General features: G+C 55.0%; 1 protein-coding gene across 3 annotated transcripts in view; it reads left to right on the top strand.

Annotated features, from left to right (window-relative positions):
- The window catches only part of MCAM (melanoma cell adhesion molecule), a 34,968-nt gene that overhangs the window by 5,260 nt on the left and 11,015 nt on the right, over positions 1 to 18,693 (top strand). For all 3 annotated transcript variants that reach the window (XM_077305334.1, XM_077305335.1, XM_077305333.1), the window contains exons 2-7: positions 12,648 to 12,772; positions 14,607 to 14,817; positions 15,772 to 15,839; positions 16,504 to 16,591; positions 17,620 to 17,799; positions 18,121 to 18,248. In XM_077305334.1, the coding sequence (XP_077161449.1) occupies positions 12,648 to 12,772; positions 14,607 to 14,817; positions 15,772 to 15,839; positions 16,504 to 16,591; positions 17,620 to 17,799; positions 18,121 to 18,248 (800 nt within the window). The remainder of the gene's footprint in view (positions 1 to 12,647; positions 12,773 to 14,606; positions 14,818 to 15,771; positions 15,840 to 16,503; positions 16,592 to 17,619; positions 17,800 to 18,120; positions 18,249 to 18,693) is intronic.

Genomic DNA, 18,693 nt, shown 5'->3' with positions numbered 1-18,693 from the left:
CACAGGAATGCTAAACAGTTGGCCTGGGGGCGGGAAAGGCGTGGCTTTGGTATGGGAGCCCCTCCCAATAACTCCACTCCCTTTCCGGAGGCTGAGCACACATTCTGCACGGGACCACCGGCCCCAGTACGTTAAACTGCACAATGCATTTTTCCCCGGGCGGGCGGGCCTGCAGATGTGGACAAAGAATTTCAAGCATCACAGGCCCACATTGGCCTGATTGTGATTGGATTGTGGTGTGTGTGGGACGGGGGACCTCGGCCACCCCGTTTCCCCTGCGCAAAATGGGACCGAGATCTGCAGTTGATCCGACTGGAGAATCTTGATGAGCGTATCGCCGATCACCCTCCCCCCCCCCCCAATTCCACATCTGTTGATCTGCCCTGGGAACCTCCCGGGGGAAATGGATCGCAGAGCTAGGCCTGGGAATCTAGGGAAATACCAAGTTCCTGCAGGGGAGGACGGGGCTTGGTCCTCCCCATCACAGCAGAGGCATGAGCCGTACTTGCAGCTGCTCGGCAACAACCTTCCCTGTGGCCTGTGAAACTTGGCAGGTGTGCTGCGGGAAAGGAATCCCCATGTTTCCCGGGACTCCCCCTCTTTGGGTACCTTTGGATTCCTCCCTCCCAAACGGGCATCTGCCTGCAAAACTGGATGTTGAAGTTTGATTACTGCCAACCTCAAATGACTTGGAGCCTCCTTCTGGGCCTCTTTGCTCCTCCGTTTCGGCCCGTCCCCTCCTGCCCTCCTGCGTCCGTCTCTCGCCCTGTTGGCATTTGGATTGTGGGCTTCTTGGGGCAGAGCTCAGCCTCCCCTCTGCTCTTCGGAAGACACTGTGGCCGGCAAGTGCGGTTGGGAGATGGCCATTTCTTTCCCTGCTAGGGAGCGTCCCCCTCCGAGGGGGCTGTCTTGGACTTTCCCACTGTTCCTTTTTTAACTCCTCCAGATGCTGTTTTCTTCACCCCTCTGGCATGCATGGTGTCCACCCCCCCCCCGCGTCTTGGGCCCCCTGCCCCATCCTCTTCCGCTAGTAAAGCCGGCCTAATCCCCCAGGGCCACTCCATGCAGCCATGTCTCCCCCCTCTCCAGGCCAAAAAGGACAGATTGGAGATCTCTCTGCCTCGCTTGTCTCCTTCCCGTCCCGACTCTCTCCCTTGCCCCAGCGTGGTCCTCGGAGACTTCTCAGGGAGTTGCTTGGCAGGGCTGTGAGGTTCGCGTCCTGACTGTTCCCAGGCAGCCTAAATATGGTTAACGGACGGCGGGTAGCGGTGCTGCTGCCTCTGTGAGCCGGGCCGCACGCTGTTCCCGTGGATCCCCCCCCCCCTGCTCTCTGATTGTGCAGACTCCTTGCACATGTGCAGTGGAAAGTTGCATGCCTGCAATCCAGAGAGCATCTGGGAAGAGGCCCGGCCAGCAATCTTGGAGCTGTTTCTTAACCGGGGGTTGCTGGCCTGTGCTGAATGAAAATGCAACTTCCAAACCGCGAAGTGCTAGCGCAGAATCTTCAGAGTTGTTGAGCTTCAAGTGGTGGGTGGGTGGGTGGGAGGGAGGTGAGAAGTTTAAAGGAAGCCAGATGCCTTTGGGAGACCACGTCAGTTTGCCAGGCCCGAGCGAGGCTGTCACCGAAAGGACATTTTGGAGGACGTGAATTCCAAGCACGGCCATAAGTTGGGACCACCTTGGCAGCCCTTTGCACGCTCACACTCACACAGGTGAATGTTGCTTTTACAGAAAGAAGAAATGGGAAAGGTGAGGTTGGTTTTGCTCGACTCTGCCTTCCAGAAGGATTTAGAAAGAGTCAGGCGGGTGGAGAAAACAAACAAAGATGGGCTGCTTGAACTACAGGCCCCTTTCCCTTCTGCCTTAGTTTGCAGAGTTCAGCCTCCTCACCCCACCCCCCACCCCAGCAACTCCTATTTCCTGGCGTGAAAGGCCTCTTCTGCCCAGCCAGGTTCACCTGCCAAAGAAATCACGGCCACAGAGGTCTGCTCTTGATGGCTGCCGGTCTCTGAGCCATACCCCCCCCCAGTTTTGGTAGCTGGACAAGCGAGTGAAGCCCGGGGAAGGGGGTCCTGCTGCTTCCAGAGTGTCCCCCTTCCAAACAGGCCATGGCATCCCTTTCCGCAGTGGCAAATTCACGTTCCCTTTTCTTTCCTGCCAGGGACTTTTCCCAACAGCCCCCTCCTGCTCTTCTCTGTCTTGGTTCAAGCCAAGAGAGAGCGCAAAGCTCCAACCGGAGAGGTTTCCTGCCCTGTTTGTTTGCAAGAGATTCCCTAAGGCTCTGAAAGACCAGAGGTTGGATGGAGTGATCTTTTTCTTCCAGCATGCAAGCTGCGGAATAGGGTGGGTGGGTCCCTGAATGTGGGCCCGTGTCCTGGGCTTGCTGTCTTTTGTTCCCTCCGAGGACCCCCAGCATGGCCATCCTGCCATAACCCTGCTTGGTGCATTTCTTGCCTGGACAGATTCTCTTGACGCAACAAAAGCGCCTGAGCTGCCAGTCCGGACGCTGCTCCTTTCCCCTCCGCTGGCTCATAGCCTCATCCCATCCAATTACCCAAGATCTCATGAGCACTCAGAACTCCCTTTCAGAGAATTTGGAAGTCTGGGTGCCCCGTCAGCGTGTGGAGGATTGACAGACACGCAGTGAAGAAGGGGAAAGAGTTCAGTTCAGCCCTTGGGGCTGAAAGGCAGGGAACCATTTTCCCCCTGCGTCGAAACACACGTGCTCTCTGCCCAGCCTACCTCGCAGGGTTTGGGGGAGGGTAAAACAGGAGAGGAGAAGGAAGTGAGCAGCTTTGGATCCCGGTGGGGGAGAAAGGTGTCATAGACCGGAAGTCAATCAATAACATTAATCAGTAAAGGCCTCTTGCCATCCAGGCCGGATCCTGGGGGCCACTCGGGCAGCTCTTCCCCTTCCCTGGGGGGCTCAGTTCCCTCGTAATGGCGGTGGCTGTGCGACGGTTGCGTCTCTGTCCCCAAGTGAGGAGCGTTCAAAAGATCCCTCTTCCGGGCTCTGCATCTGCGTCAGGGTCTCCCTTGCGGGCATTCGTCTCTGCCGACCCTTGGCTAATGGGCCGAGGTCAGCCTGCGTCCTGGGGAGCAAAGCCGTTTTTTGGTTGCAGGGGGATGCTGTCCCCGTTGAGGTCACCCCTGGGGGCTCCCTCCTTCTGCGTCAGGCAAGCCATGCTGGGTGGGCGTTTGGAAGGGGAGGGCTTTGTGGGGAGAATGGGGTCTCTGTTTCCAGCCTGCCCTCCGCCCAGCTCAGAAGGTTCCCTGGAGCTCCTTGTGGCTGCAGCGCCCTGAATAAAGCCATTGTGCCCATGCGCCCCCCCCCTCGCCTTCCCAAAGAGGAAGGGGGATGGACGGACGGACGGGCTGCCTCTGACGGCCGTTCGAGGCCGAGGCCTGCCCTGGGAAGTGGGGCGTATGATCTAGCCCCTGTTTATAAGGCCGGTGTGAACTGTCCTCTTTTGATGTTCCCTCTCTAACCTGTTGCTGGTGGGACGGGGCCGTCCAGGTGGTCCATTTCTCCTCCTACGCGTCCCTTCCCCTTCCCTGGAAGTTGGCAATGGTAGCAATGACGTGCCAGCCCAGAGCTGCGTGCCAACCTCAGAGACAGCGGGCTGACAAAAGGCACGTTCTCTGGCTTGTGTCGAGTGGCACATGTGCAACATTCCTGGGCCATGAGCTCAGCGCAAAGCCAGGAAATTAGCTGTGCCCGGGGGAGGGGCAGGGGGTGCATGGTGCCCGGATAGTCTGGCCCTCACTCAGCTTAGCTCGGTTGTGGGCAGTGCCAACTGATGCCTGGCATTCGGGGACAGGCCTGGCGGTTTCCCCACCTGGCACCTCAAAGCCTGCCCTGATGTCACATCCTGGCAAAGATGAAAGGTTGTAAAATCCTCCCTGCAGAAGCTCAAATGTGTCCCGGTGGGTTGTTGTGTTGGTTGGAAGTGGCAGAGCAAGGTTTGAGTCCAGCGGCACCTTGAAGACCAACCAAGTTGCATTCTGAGTATAAGCTTTTGTGTGCGCCCACTGAAGAAATGGAGCGGAAGACTGCGGGCATGCGCACCAAAGTGGGCATGCGCACCCAGAATGAAACTTGGTTGGCCTTAAAGAAGGAAGAAGAGCTGTTTTTTTTGTACCCACTTTGTAATACCCGAAGGAGTCTCAGAGCAGCTGACAATTGCCTTCCCTTCTTCTCCCCGCAACAGACACCCTGTGAGACAGGTGAGGCTGAGAGAGCTCTGAGAGAACTGTGACTGGCCCAAGGTCACCGAGCTGGCTGTGTGCAGAGGAATGGGGAATGAAATCTGGTTTCCCAGATTTGAGCCCATTGTTCTTCCCCATGACACCCAGGTGCCACTGGACTCAGACTGTATTTAGCTGGGTCCAGTAGAAGAGACCATTTAATCTCTGTTGCCAAATTCTGTTACAAGAGGATCCTAAATATTTTGGAAAGCTCATTGGCACAGGCATTTGTCATTTCAGTCAGCATTTTGGGTTTTGCAAAATAAAAAGGGGGCTGCATTTCCCCCCCCCATCTCCAGTTTTTGTTTAAGGCAATGCTGTGGGGGGGGGGGGGGGGGAGACAGGGTGACCGGAAGTTGGGAGGCCCATGGCAACAACCTGAGTCCAGGGTCTGCGAAGAGCCCCTGCCGGTATTTGGAGCGGCGTGAGAAGGGCAAAGAGTCCCGCCTAACGTGACATTCGTGCCGCAGTTGCTGATTTCGTGGGAGACGTGGCCGGGCCCCGGCAGGCGTGGCGCAGAGCCAGTCTGGAAACGAGACATGCTGAATATTGATCATGCTTGATGGTAACGGATCCAAAGGAGCATTTCGGAGAGCCGGATCGATCATTTCCCTCCTTTGCTCGCTGAGGGAAGAGGACTCTGGCTGCTGACAGCTGTCCTTCTGCTCTTGCGTAGGGTTGCCAGCTCCAGGCTGGGAAATCCCTGGAGATTTGGGGGTGGAGCCTATGGCTTGGGGAGGGAAAGGTTGGGGAGGGACTCTGGAGCCACAAAGTCCACCCCGCAAAGCCAGTTTGGTGCTGTGGTTAACAGCCTCTAATCTGGAGAGCCGGGTTCGATTCCCCACCCTTCCTCCACATGCAGTCAACTGGGTGACCTTGGGCCGGTCATAGTTCTCTTAGAGCTCTCTCAACCCCGCCTACCTCACAGGGTGTCTGTTGTGGGAAGAGGTTTGTAAGCCACTTTGAGACTCCTTCAGGTAGTAAAAAGCGGGTTATAAAAACCCAGCTCTTCTTCCTCCCAGCCATTCCCCCCCCCAGGGGAATTGACTTCTGTCAGCTGGGGATCAGTGTCAATGGTGGGAGATCTCCAGGCCCCACCTGGAGGTTGGCTCCCCTAATGCCCCTGGACCCTGACTGTTCTGGCCAGGTTTGAACGTGATGCATGCAAAGCAGAAGAGCTTGGAACAGGACAGGGATCCTTTGGGGACAGTGCAGAGTATCCTTCGTTGGCCCGTCAGAGGTGGCCTGTGGGTGTGTTGCACTGATGTCCTTACGCAGCACATGCAGCTACTTGGCAAGGGCTGCAGGCTGTCGCTCCCTTTAAACAAGATGCTGGACCAGTTGGGGAGGGGGTAGAGCTCAATGGCAGAGCCTCTGCTTGGCATGCAAAAAGTCCCGGCCTCCTCTCCAGTTAAGACCAGGCAGGAGGCGATACGGAAGACCAACGCCTGAGCCCCTGGGAGAGCCGCTGCCAGTCAGAGCAGGCAATTCTGACCTTCAGTGTAAAGCAGCTTCACGCGTTCAGGGTGCCTTGCCAGCGGTCAAATCCTGGCGCTTGTTCACTCTGTGCACGTGTGTTAGTTACCGAATGCCACTGGTCTCCCCACTCTTTTGTGCTCATGTGGGACCCATGTTCGTTCCGGAGGGGCGTGTGCAAGAGATCGAGCCCCATATTAGGAAGGGCTGTTGGGATTTCGGCGTTTGGCAAACGGGGCTGGAGCCAGCTCTGACTCAAGGCCTCCATTCAGCCCTCTTGGACACAGCGGCTCCCCCCCCTCCCCTGCAGCATCCGTGGCCGGCCGTCCATCTCCGGGCCTGCTTGCCAAGGCTGCATCTCTGTTTGCACACCGCGGCCGGCTTTCCCTGCCCCAGCAGCTCCAGTTCCCTCCTCCCGGATGAAGAGCGGTCACATCAGCCCCAGCAGTTCCCTCCCAGCTACCCAGGGACGTGCTCCAGATCAGATCGTCCCGGATGAAATTAGGTCTCGCATCTTGCCAGCTGAAAGGGCGATTTGAAGACAGGCACTTTTGGAGTCCCGGGAGGAGAGGCTGCCTGGCCGTTACGGTGGGCAGCTGTTGAGAGAAGGTTGCGAGATTTGAGCCCTATTGCCAAGACCAGGGGTAGTCAAACTGCGGCCCTCCAGATGTCCATGGACTACAATTCCCAGAAGCCCCTGCCAGCATTTGTGCTTCTGGTGCTTCTGGTGTTGAGCCTAGCTCTTCTACTACTACAGCCGGGGTTTGGTTGCCAACTCTGCGATGGGAGCTGCCTGGGGAGTTGTGGTTTGGGTAGGCCAGGGGGAGAGACCTCAGCTGGCTACCTTGCCGTGGAGTCCTCCCTGCAAAGCAGCCGTTCTCTCCAGGGGAACTGATCTCTGTCAGCTGGAGATCCCCTGTCATTCTGGGAGGTTTACGGGCCCTGCCTGGAAGTTGGTAACCCTAAAACTCTCTTGGCTAACCCCTGAAGCCGTTGCAAGAAGCCAGAGTCTCCACTTGGGGTCCTTGCCCGGGGAATGCACGTCTTCTGGTGGTCCTTTTGGCTGAGCTTTGGAAACCAGGCCAGGTCTCGTGCCGGGGGTGAGGCAGCACAGCTTGGCGGGTCCCTCCTCCTCCTGCCGGAATAGGGGGGACTTTGTCCGGAGGTTTCTCCCCAGCAGACCAGGCCTCTGTTTGTATGCTGGGATTTGTTTGCTCTGCCGGCCTCTGCTTGCCTAACGGAAGAAGAGCACCGGATCGATTTAAGCCCATTACTTCTGCTCTGGAGCCCAGCCAGACGCTCCATTTCCCGCGCTGAGACCAGAGCCCACCACCTGACCCCCTGCTGGTTTCCGTTTGCCCTCTGCAAAGCATCGGAGATGGCTTTCTTGGGAGGTATGAGGGGGGTAAGGAGGAAGAGGGAGTGCCTGAATTGTCAGCACCCCCCCCCCCCGATGGCATCCAAATCACTTAAGGCCCCTGACAGCCCCCCCTCCCCCCGCAGTCTGTCCTTGCAACTTTCGAAGAATTCTGGAGGCCAATTGGGCATGGCACAGGGGGCTTTTTGCTTAGATAATCACAGAATCCTAGAGGGGGAAGGGGCCACGCAGGCCATCCAGTCCCACCCCCTGCTCAGTGCAGGATCAGCCTCAAGCAGCCAGGAGAAGGACCTGTCCAGCCGTTGCTTGAAGACCACCGGTGAGGGGAGCTCACTACCTTCTCGGGCAGCCCCTTCCACTTCTGATCGACGGCCAGAAAGAGACAGCCAGTCTCCAGAGGAACTGATTTCTCATCAGAGGAACAATTGGCACCCCAGGAGCACACCAGCCCACACCTGGAAAGTGGCAACCCTCACCCACAATGATTTTCTGCTGTCCCCCGAGTTGTTTTCTATGTTTCCAGCCATGTACAACATGCTGGTGCGGTAGAGCTGTCTCGGTGACGTGGTTGAGATGCACCACGAACCACCCTCACCATCCTAAACTGGAGCTTCTAGCTCGGTCTTCCTCACAAGAGCCCTCTGAGGTAGGCCACTACTGAACGCAAGAAGCTGCCTTACATGGAATCAGACCCTCGGCCTTTCAGGGGCAGACTGGCAATGGCTCTGCGGGGTCTCAGGCAGAGTTCTTTTCACATCATCAACAACCTGATCCAGGGCAAGGAGGTTGGCTTGGTGCAGCCCGGTCTTGCCGGAACTTGGAAGCTAAGGAGGGTCGGTCCTTGGAAGGGAGACCACCAAGGAAGGCTCTGCAGAGGAAGGCCATGGCCAACCCCCTCCGCTTCCCCTTGCCTGGTGGTTGACAACATGCCTAGTCAATAGAGTAAGATCAATAAGGCCTTTCAGAAATGTCAATTAACAGCAATTCCCGCTTGCCCCGCAGCACCATGACTTATGGGTTCGGCTCAAAGGCCTTCAGACTCTCCTGCCAGCCCTTTCGGGAAGCCGCTGTCCTCAGCTCCCGTGGGAGGGAGTTCCAGTCTCCAGGACCTCAAGAGGGGCGTGTAGTGGACAGGGGGATAGACCTCGGGGTCCTGGCTCCCTGCTTGTGGTCTTTTGCCCTTTTCAGCTGTCTCTTTGTACCCCCACTGCCCAGCATGTCTCTGGCAAGGTCTGACAGCCAAGAGAAGGTGATTCAGCAGGGTTGCCAACTCCAGGATGGGAAATTCCTGATGATCTGGGGGTGGAGCTTGGGGACGGTGAAGTTTCGGGAGAGTTCTTTGCCGGGTAATGCCAGTTGAACCCATCCTCCAAAGCAGCCCTTTGCTTTCCAGATGTAATTTGGGGAGGTCTCCATGCCCCCCCCCCAGAGGTTGGCAGCCTTAGGATTCAGCTGTTTTGCAGCCTACGTTTCACCCTTGGAATCGCTCCTTGCTCCCTTCGTTTGCATTTCCTAATCGCCAGCTGTTGCATGTGTCTGACTCGGTGACCCCCCCCCCAATCCAGCCCCAGTTCCACTCCAGTTGGGTGTGCATCCACTCTGCATCCTTTTCCTGTTCCAGCTCACGGTGGGCGTCGAGGTGGGAGGGGAAGGGAGTGGCAACAGAGGACCACCAGCCTCAGCTGTAAGCAAGTCTCCCCCCCCATGACACATGGGTCTGTGGATGAGCCCCGCCCGGAGGGTGAGTGTGGGCAGGGGCAGGTCAAAGAAATAGTGGTAACTTCAGAGCTGCACAGAAGAACCGCTAGGACCAGATGCAGAAAGCAAGCCAGCAGGATCCGTGCAAGCCCTTGGCAGGGCGGGGACAGCCCAAGTCCCCGGCCTCTAGCTTGAGATGGAGCGAAACCATTTTAACGATTCTGCACATCTGCACATCTCTGCCTGCTTATCCTGCCCTGCTCGGTCGGTGTGGGTGAGACCCATAGAAAGCGAGAAGGGAGGGGACTGTGGACACTTTTATTCCTCCTGCCGTTTCGCTTGAGCTCCTCTGGTAGGGATTGTCATCAGGTCTAGTCTGCCTTTCTCACTGGGACAAGGCGCATTATAAACAGAAGAACTATTCGCTAGCAAACACGGTGGCAGGGACCAAGTTATCCCTTTTGGCTGTTGACAAACCTGCAAAAGGGGAAATCCAGAACCGCTGTGCCCGCCGTGGGAAGAGATGATGGATTTGTTTTGGTCCAGGTCATCCTCCAGTGATGGGTGAACCACGACCAGAGGGGTTCCTGGAAGCTCCTTCCTGTGTCTTTTTCTCTCATCATCCCCCGCCAGCAGGTGAAGATTGTGTTTTGCTTGGTGCTCCCGTATTATTCTCCTTCCTGCTTGTGTTCTTAATGGGGTGTGTGTTCCTTCCCAATACTTCATGACTGCCTTGAGGGCCCAACTGGGCCATAAAAATGTTAATAGTAATAACGATTGTTCTTCTTATTACTTGGAGAACGCACGCCCAGGAGATGGATCCGCAGATTTTTAGTGATGCTGCTTTTAGTAGCCACTAAAGCAGGGGTAGTCAAACTGCGGCCCTCCAGAGGTCCATGGACCCATGGCTCATGGGAATTGCAGTCCATGGACCTCTGGAGGGCCACAGTTTGACTACCCCTGCACTAAAGCCTTGCCTCTTGCTCCACAAAGGGAGCAAGTGGCAGGGTTTCCAACCTCCAGGTGGGAGCTGGAAATATCCCAGAACTTCCAGCTGATCTGCAGAGATCAGTTCCCATGGGGGGAAGTGGCTGCTTTGGAGGGGGGCTTCTAGACCTTCCACCCCCCTGAGGCCCTGCCCATCCTCTTCCCTAACCTCACGCTTTCCAGGAATTCCCCAGCTTGGTGTGGTGGCTCAGAGTGGCAGCTTCTAATCTGGAGAACTGGGTTTGACACATTGTCCTACTCCACACTGGTTTATCATGCTGGATAAACAATCAGCAATGTAAATCAGGCAGTCATTAAACATTTATCCATTTGCACTCATTTATACTCTGCTTTCCCCCCCAACGGGGAACCAAAGCTGTTTACAACATCATTTTCCCATCCTCCATTTTATCCTCACAACACGAAGAAGGTCTTCCCTTATGAGGTCAGTTAGCTTGAAAGGCAGAGAGTAAACAGCCCAAGAATACCCAACAACAAGCTTCAGGGGGAATTAGATAGCATTACCCAAGATGCCGGAATGGAACCTCCATGTCCCGAAGCAGTATATCTTTGGTGACGAGGCGTTGGAAGCGAATGTCATGCGTGGCTGTGAGCATTCCAGAGGTGTTTTTAGCAGGCCTTTGTTGAAAAGAAAACACTGCCCTTGTGTACCTTGGGCTCGATCCAGTGGGGCTGAGATTTGTGCTCCATTTAAGGAAGCACCGCCTCAAGAGCATGTGGGAAAAGCACCAGCGTCTGCCACATCAAGATAAAGCGAAGAGCTTCTCGAAATGCAATTTGGGATTTCCTATGCGTGAGGAAGGGCAGGGGAAGAACCCCTGAAGGAAATCCCAGATGGCGTCTAGGAGATCGGATCCTGCCCCACGTCCGCCTGTTGCCAGGCTCTGGGCATCTCCAAAGGGAGCAGATGTTTAGACAAAGAGGGCCTAACTCTCCCTCGGACGTTGGAGGTTGTATCCTGCTGATGTCATTACAGAACAATTGGGAAGGGGGGAAGGGGGAGGGTGGGGGGCAGGAAGCCAGGGGTGCGGGGAGGAAAGGGCTGGTAGCCGGAGGAGGCAGTCAAGGCTTCGGGATAAGGACCCCCCCCCCTTGTGTGCACACCCTAATCTCTCGATCCACACCTGTTGCAAGCAGCATCTGGAAAGGCGCTTCAGCGGGTGGAAAATGGTTTCCGCTTCCGGAAGGTGATGGGAACAGCAGCCGTGGAAGGAAACCCAGCTGTTGCCTTTTCCTTCCCCCTTTGCTCCAAAGCCCGTGTTGTGGCTGACGAAAAGGATTCGTGCACACACACCCCTGGCAGGTAGGACAGAGAGCTCGCACTCAGCTCTGGCTCACCTGCCAGCTCTGGCTCACCTGCCTGGGAAAACAGGACAGGGAAGGCACCAAAGCCCTTCTTGGAGCCCCGAGTCTGGCCGGGAGAATATTGGAAGGAAACTTTGGTGCCATGTAGGATTCGTCCAGGATAGATTCAAGTGGGTCGCTATGTTGGTCTGAAGTAGCACAATAAAATGGACGAATCCTATGAAATCAGAGTCCAGTAGCACCTTTTAGACCAACAAAGATTTATTCAAGGCGTGAGCAAAGCTAAAGGAGGTTGAGAGGGGACCTGAAAGCTCACGCCTTGAATAAATCTTTGTTGGTCTAAAAGGTGCTCCTGGACTCTGATTTCATAGGATTCGTCCATTTTGGCATCCAGAACAGAACGGAAAGGAGACTGGTGGCTGCACAGGAGGGGTGGTGTTTCCCTACCAGAGGCGAGGGATAAACGGAGAGGCTGGTATTTATTTATTTTTAATTTTTATTTCGATTTATAGGTTGCCCCTCCCCACTTAACCACAAAGTTCTGTAGCGAACTTTAGGAAAGTTATCTTCAAAGAAGAAGAATTGGTTCTTCTGTGGCGCTTTTCCCTACCCAAAGGAGTCTCAAAGCAGCTCACATTCACCTTCCCTTTCCTCTCCCCACCCCCTGCAGGGTAGGTGGGGCTGAGCGCACTGACATAACTGCGTGGTCAGAACAGATCTATCAGGGCTGTGACTAGCTCAAGGTCACCCAGCTGGCTGCCTGTGGAGGACTGAGGACTCAAACCCGAAATGTCGGATTAGAAGCCACTTAACCACTACACCAAGCTGGCTCTAAGCTGCACCCTGTGGGCTGGAGAGCCATGATTCTGAGGGGACTCCAGGTCTCCCCTGGAGGTTGGTGACCCCCATGGCCCGCAAGGCTGCTCCGAGGAAATGCGTAACTCTTGCCCGGGTCCAGCACCTTTGCAAACAGGAATTGTACGTGCAGAGGAATTCAGACTACTGTGCAGCATTTGAAAGGCCCTTGTGTTATGACTGAGGGACCTGGGAATGTCCAGCCTGGAGAAAAGGAGGTTGAGAGGGGACATGATAGCCCTCTTTAAGTATTTGAAAGGTTGTCACTTGGAGGAGGGCAGGATGCTGTTTCTGTTGGCTGCAGAGGAGAGGACACGCAGTAATGGGTTTAAACTTCAAGTACAACGATATAGGCTAGATATCAGGAAAACTTTTTTCACAGTCAGAGTAGTTCAGCAGTGGAATGGGCTGCCTAAGGAGGTGGTGAGCTCCTCCTCACTGGCAGTCTTCAAGCAAAGGTTGGATACACACTTTTTCTTGGATGCTTTAGGATGTTTAGGGCTAATCCTGCATTGAGCAGGGGGTTGGACTGGATGGCCTGTGTGGCCCCTTCCAACTCTATGATTCTATGAACGAGAATATTCTTCCTGGCTAATCAAGGAGCGAGAAAGGAAGGATCTGTCCGGCTAGACAGCAGGATGGGCGTGTCCCTGGCTCTGACCTGGGTCTATCTCAACAGGCGCCAACAGTCTCGAAGTCCACGTGCCAAAGGTGGTGGAGGCAGAAATTGGAAAGGAAACCTCGATCTCGTGCAACTTCGTCATCCCCGAGAACAGCACTTATGCCTACGTCAAGTGGCTTTACGTGAGTTTAAAAAACCCCGCTGGAAGTAGTTGGGGGTGTTGGCAGGACATGTCCTTGTTTGCATGTTCATTGGATTCTGCCCGATTTGGAGGCCGATCTTACAGAATCAGGCTGACGGCTATGCAAGCTTTTGAGTCACGCAGAACGCTTCTTCAGGAATACTTCCCTGCTTTGTATCCTGTAGAACTGCCTACTGTTCCTGGACTAGGTTTTTTTCCTCCCAACTGGATTTGGGTTCCCAGGGCAGCTCACAGTTCAACAAGACAAATAAAAATACAGAATACGTATAAACAAAAGAGGAGTTCCGTGACACTTTAAAGACGAATGCATTTATTGTTAGGCAAGCTTTGCTGATATAGACTCAAGACTTTGGCTTTGATAAATTGGTCTGTCTTTAAGATGCCGTGGAACTCTGCTTTGGGTTTTTCCACAAGACACAAACCGAACGCGGCTGCCCCGTTAATTAATCTGGCCCCTGGATCTCAAAAAGGAAATGGAAGAACTGGGGAAAGTTCAGAGGAGGTCAGCCAAGGGGATGAGGGGGTTGGAGCCCCTTCCCTTGCAGGAAAGAGTTTGGGACTTTTCAGTGTAGAAAAAAGTCAACTGCGGGGGGGGGGGAATGGTGGAAGTATATAAAATGACGGGGTGGAGAGAGTTGACAAAGCAAAATTTTACTCCCTTGAGGGCATCCGGTGAAATTCATGGGCAGGAGGTTCAGGATGCACTAAAGGGAATACAACTTGACACAGAGAGTGACCAAAACATGGATTTTGCTGCCAGAGGAGGTAGTGATGGCCACAGAAGTAAACAGCAGTAAAAGGGAAGTAGAGAGATTTGTGGAGGATAAGTCTAACAATAGCTCCTGAGGGGAACCTCCACATTCACAGGCACTAACCCCCTGAATCCGAAAGCCAGGAGGCAACTTCAGGGGAAGGCTTCTCTGCCCTGTTTTCTACTGGCTTCTGATGAAGGAAGCATGGACTCTCAAAAGCGTATGCCCTGAAACTCTGGTCGACCCGTAAGGCAGGGGTAGTCAAACTGTGGCCCTCCAGATGTCCATGGACTACAATTCCCACGAGTGCTGGCGAATGCGGGCAGGGGCTCATGGGAATTGTACTCCATGGACATCTGGAGGGCCTGTAAGGTGTGACTCCACGCCAGCCTAAAAGGTTTTCTCACAGGCGCTGAAAAGCCCCATGCTGCCCCCTGGTGGTAAAGTGCTCAGTGGCCGGCGGCCCCAAAGAGAAAAGGTCTGTGGCCCAAGAAGTCCGAGTGTCGTCTCAGTCTGTCACTGTAAGGACAGTCCGGTCCTCAAATGGGGGGGGGGGCTGAAGTGGGGACACCCCCTGCATTGTCAGGGCTCCGTGCCGAGCCCCTCATGCCGGAATGCTCGCCCTTCCAAAATAAGTTCTCTTTCACTTGTTGACGGCACCGGCCAGCAAAACTGCAGTGCCAAAGGTTGCCGATGATTTTAAAAATAGGCATCGACCCACAATCAAACAAATATATGAGATGCTTTTTTAAAAAGAGAAAGAAATTGAGCTTGAACCAATTTTAAACCAGTCAGAAGATTTGGGGAACGGAGCCGAACCGAACCGCAGAACGGATACCTTGAAAACTGGGGTGAGGTGGGGGTGGGGGTGGGGGCGGGGTGGTGCGGAGGTTGAAACAATCCCACGCAAAGAACATTTTTAACTCTCTCCCGCATGGGTAGGGTTGCCAACAGGCATGGGCATCTCGTTCTATACCAGTGCAGGCACCTTTTATTCTCTTAACAGAAAAAGCCCTTCTAAGACATCTTCCCTGTCCCTTGCTACCTCTCCTGCCCCTCTAGATGGAGAAAAATGAACGGAAGGAGATCTTGTCCAAGACCCAGGTCGGAGTGGATCACAAGGAGTCAGACCTGAAAGAGCGAGTCAACATCAGTGACGATTTCACCCTGACCATCAGCAAGGTGACCCCGAAGGACGCCAGGACGTACCTGTGCCAGGTGGGAGCGGGCAGCGCTGGCTTTGTGGAGAAGCAGGTGGATCTTCGCGTCTCGAGTGAGTCACCACGAGGCCTCCATCCCACAGCGTGTGTGACGTGTCGCTTCAGGGGGCTTTGGGTGGGCAGAGGCTGCGGCCCGAGGTGGGATGAACAAACCGTGTCGTTCAGAGGCATCCGTAGGACGTGTCTCCCATGGGAGAAGCACATCCTGAAATGGCTTAGCCACCTCGCTTCCCTCTCCTGGTTCGGAGTCCTAATGAATGGATGGAGGTGGGCCCAATGCCTTAAAATCCCCAGACTCCTCTTTCTCTGTGCTTCGGGCCCTGCTGACTCCCATGAGCAATACCTAGCTCTGTCTTCCGGTCAGGAAAGAAATCGTCTTCCACGGCCGGTTCCAGATGAGCTGCTGGCTGCCTCTCTTCCAACGCTGCTGCACAGCAGCTTCGCTTCTCCCCGCAGGTCCTTCTGCACGTCCCATCCTGCAAGTGGGATTGCCTTCATGTGGCCCCGTTTTACGGAACGGCCTCTCCGGCCAAAGTTAGGCTGCCTTCTGGCTTTCCGCAGACTGTGCAAAATGCAATTATTCAAGAGGTTTTTTTTTCCACCTGTAAATCATGTCGAAATGGTCAGAACGTCCGACTGGTAAAAAGAAAGGACAGTGGGCTGGACGGCTGCACTGCTGCCTCTCGCTAGAAGTAGGCCTCGGGCCAAGGAGCTTCTGCAGCGCTTAATGTCTCGTGTTCAAAGGCTTGTGGTTGGTTTTATCTCTGAGTTTTCACCTTGTCTTCAGATCCCCACCGTGTCCCGCACAGGCTGTCCCGGCCTGTTGATTGTACTTGGTTTGCGTTAGGCAGTCGCAGCAAAAAAGACAGACTATAAGTGACCGATTGAATAAAGAACCAATGATGTCAACGTGGCTAGAGTTGCCAGAAGGGGAGCCTCTTGCAGCATCCCAGGGTGTGCTTTTCCACCCTTTCCCGCTAACCCTGGCCTGTCCCTCCCTTCCCCAGAGGCTCCAGAAACATCCGTGACCAGCGTGACTGAGGGCATCCCGGCCTCCAAGAACGAGCTTTCTCAGGTGAGAACAGAACAGCGGTGCCTGTGGCTGGCCTTCGTGGGCCTGCGTTTGCACCTTAAGAGGTTGGGTCTAGGGCAGAGCCTCACGCTCCATAGCACTGTGCCAGGGGTCCCCCCAGGGAGAAGTAACCCTCTGTGAACAATAGCGCAGGCCTTGGCTTCTGCCTGTCTGTCTGGGTTCTTCATCCTCCACAGCAGGGGTAGTCAAACTGCGGCCCTCCAGATGTTCGTGGACTACAATTCCCAGGAGCCCCCTGCCAGCGAATGCTGGCAGGGGGCTCCTGGGAATTGTAGTCCACGGACATCTGGAGGGCCGCAGTTTGACTACCCCTGCTCCACAGTAACAGCAGCCCTTAGAGGGCAGCAGCTGGAAGCTAAGGAGGGGCAGGCCTTGGTTGGTGCTTGGATGGGAGACCACCAGAGAAGACCCGAGATGCTCTGCAGAGGAAGGCAGTGGGGCAATGACCTCTGAATGTCCCCTGCTTTGGAAAGTCCCTGGGGGTTTGCGGTGAGGTGGTATCTCTGGATCTTGATGGGACTTCATTTTGACAGAGTGCCATTCAAGAAGGCTTTCTGAGTCCTGTCGGCCAGACCAGGGATTGTGTGCCGTGGGGCGCTATTTTAAGGTTGAGTTTCAGGTGTCTGAGTTTGTCGGTCTGTCTTAGATTGCGACGTGTATCAGCAAGAATGGCTTCCCGCCCCCAAACATCACGTGGTACAAGGACCAGCACCTGCTGCACTCTGACAAAACGCGTAAGTCCGACTAACAGAGTGGAACTTCCCTCGCGGAATAACTTTGGGGAGATACGAGCGGAAGAACCTTGCTGGGTCAGACCAGGGAGGGTCCGTCTAGTCCAGCATCCTGCCTCATGCAGTAGCCAACCACTTCCTCTGGAAGGCCAGCAGCTGGGAACAGAGTCTGAGACCTTCTATAGTTGGTGCCTGGTAATCTGAGGTTTACTGCCTCTGAACGTGGAGGTTCCATTCAGTCCCAATGGCTAGTAGTCCCAGGGTCTTCAGCCTTTGCTGATAAGAAAGGTGTTCTGACTCCTGAATCGTCTCGGTGGCCCTTCTCTGTAGTCTTCCCGCTCTGGAGTCTCTCTTTGGAGATACGGTGACCAGAATTGCTAAAGGAGGCCACACTATGCATTTGCACAGGGGCTTTATAATACTGGCTGGATTATTTCCAGTTCCTTTCCCAGTAACCTCTGGCACGCGGCTTCCCTTTTGCTCACCACTGCAATACCCAGGGTCAACACTTTCATTGAACTATCCACTCTGACACTCCCCCCCCCCCAAAAAAAAGGATCTCTTTCCCTCTCTCTCTCTCTCAGCAAGTGCAGACCCTGTTAGCTTGTGCTTGGCGGGGGGAGGGGGGAGCATGTTGTCCTCAAATGCACGATCTCCCTTTCACCTACGTCGAACTACATTTGCCCCTTGAGTGACCATTCACCCAGTCCCTGGCTCTTCACGATCACGGTGGTGCCGGTTTGTGATGCCACTCTGGGCGATACCAGCTTCAGGGCACCGGGACAGGATGCAGACGGGCACCACAGCCCATCGGAGTGGCAGGGTTTCAGGACGCTGCCGTTCTCATGTGTTTTCAGTTCACAGCAAAAATTATCTTCACCGGGAGCCCCCTTAAGGCTCCATCTTCGCACCGAGAAGAAGTTGGCCGTTGCCCCCCTGAGCGCTTCTGGGTCTGAAAGCTTCCCAGACTCTTCTCCTCCCCCCAGGAGTCCCTAATCCAGAGTAAATCCCACCCCACTTTGTCCTTCCAGAAACGGAGGTCCACCACGCCGTCACCAGGGAGTCCAACGGCCTCTTCTCCGTCCGCAGCACCCTCTCCGGACGCGTCACCAAGGAGGACCGCAACGCCCTCTACCACTGCCAGGCGAACTACAGCCTGCTGGGGATCAACAGGACGTCCCAGACGGAGAGCTTCCAAGTCAAAGTCTTCTGTAAGGCAGGGCTGGGGAGGGCGTGTCAGTTGGGGAGGGGCCTCTGGGAAGGGAGACGGGGGCCGAAGAGGAGGGCTGGCCCTCACTAGAGGTGGACGCCTGCTTGTACTGGGCGGTGGAAGAGCCTGGCCCACAATTCCCCCATCCCCAAAAAAGCTAAGATCTTCTGGGGTGCAGCAGGATATTTGGGGGGAGGAAAGGCGTAACCCAATCTCATCATAATTTGGGGGTAGAGACAAATGCTCCAGCTGGAGGGGAGATCAGGGAGGAGGAGTGTTGGCAATCTAAGCAAGGCCCTTTTCTCTCTTTGCCGGCCGGCAGATCCCTCCGAGAACATCAATTTCGACATCGATGGCCCCGACAGGGAGCTGAAGGAAGGTGACCGGGTGACGCTGCGCTGCAAAGCTGATGGGAACCCTGAGCCGGATTACAACATTTTCAAAGTGGAGGTGAGCCAGTACGTCTTGCCCGTGACCAGGCATCAGGTTCAAATTCCGTCCCCCGGTTGCCGAAAGCCGTGGCACAGGAGGACACCAAGACTCCTTTGCTCAATAGACACAACATCTGTCCAGGTGTGCCTCCTGTCACCAGCCAGATGTTTCTGAGGAGCCAGCAAGCAGGGCAAGGAGGTTGTAACTCTCCCCTGCTTTCTGACCCCCGGCAGCAGGTGCTCAGAGGTACACTGCCTTTGTGCGTGGAGGTTCCATTTACAGATCAGTGGCTGACTCTCACTGATAGCTCGGTCCTGAATGAATCTGAATTTTCCCTGGACCTTTTCAGCTTTTCCCCAGCATGATTTTTTTTTTAAAAGCAGCAGGAGGCTAGCCTTGAAAGGAAGCAAGGGAAGAGTCTCAGAAGTCAAGAAAAGAGGGCAGTTTGAGATTGCCAGCCCTT

The sequence above is a fragment of the Paroedura picta genome, chromosome 12 (genome assembly GCF_049243985.1).
Source record: "Paroedura picta isolate Pp20150507F chromosome 12, Ppicta_v3.0, whole genome shotgun sequence".
In the NCBI taxonomy this organism is placed as follows: domain Eukaryota; kingdom Metazoa; phylum Chordata; class Lepidosauria; order Squamata; family Gekkonidae; genus Paroedura; species Paroedura picta.
This window is presented reverse-complemented; position numbering and strand designations above follow the sequence as displayed.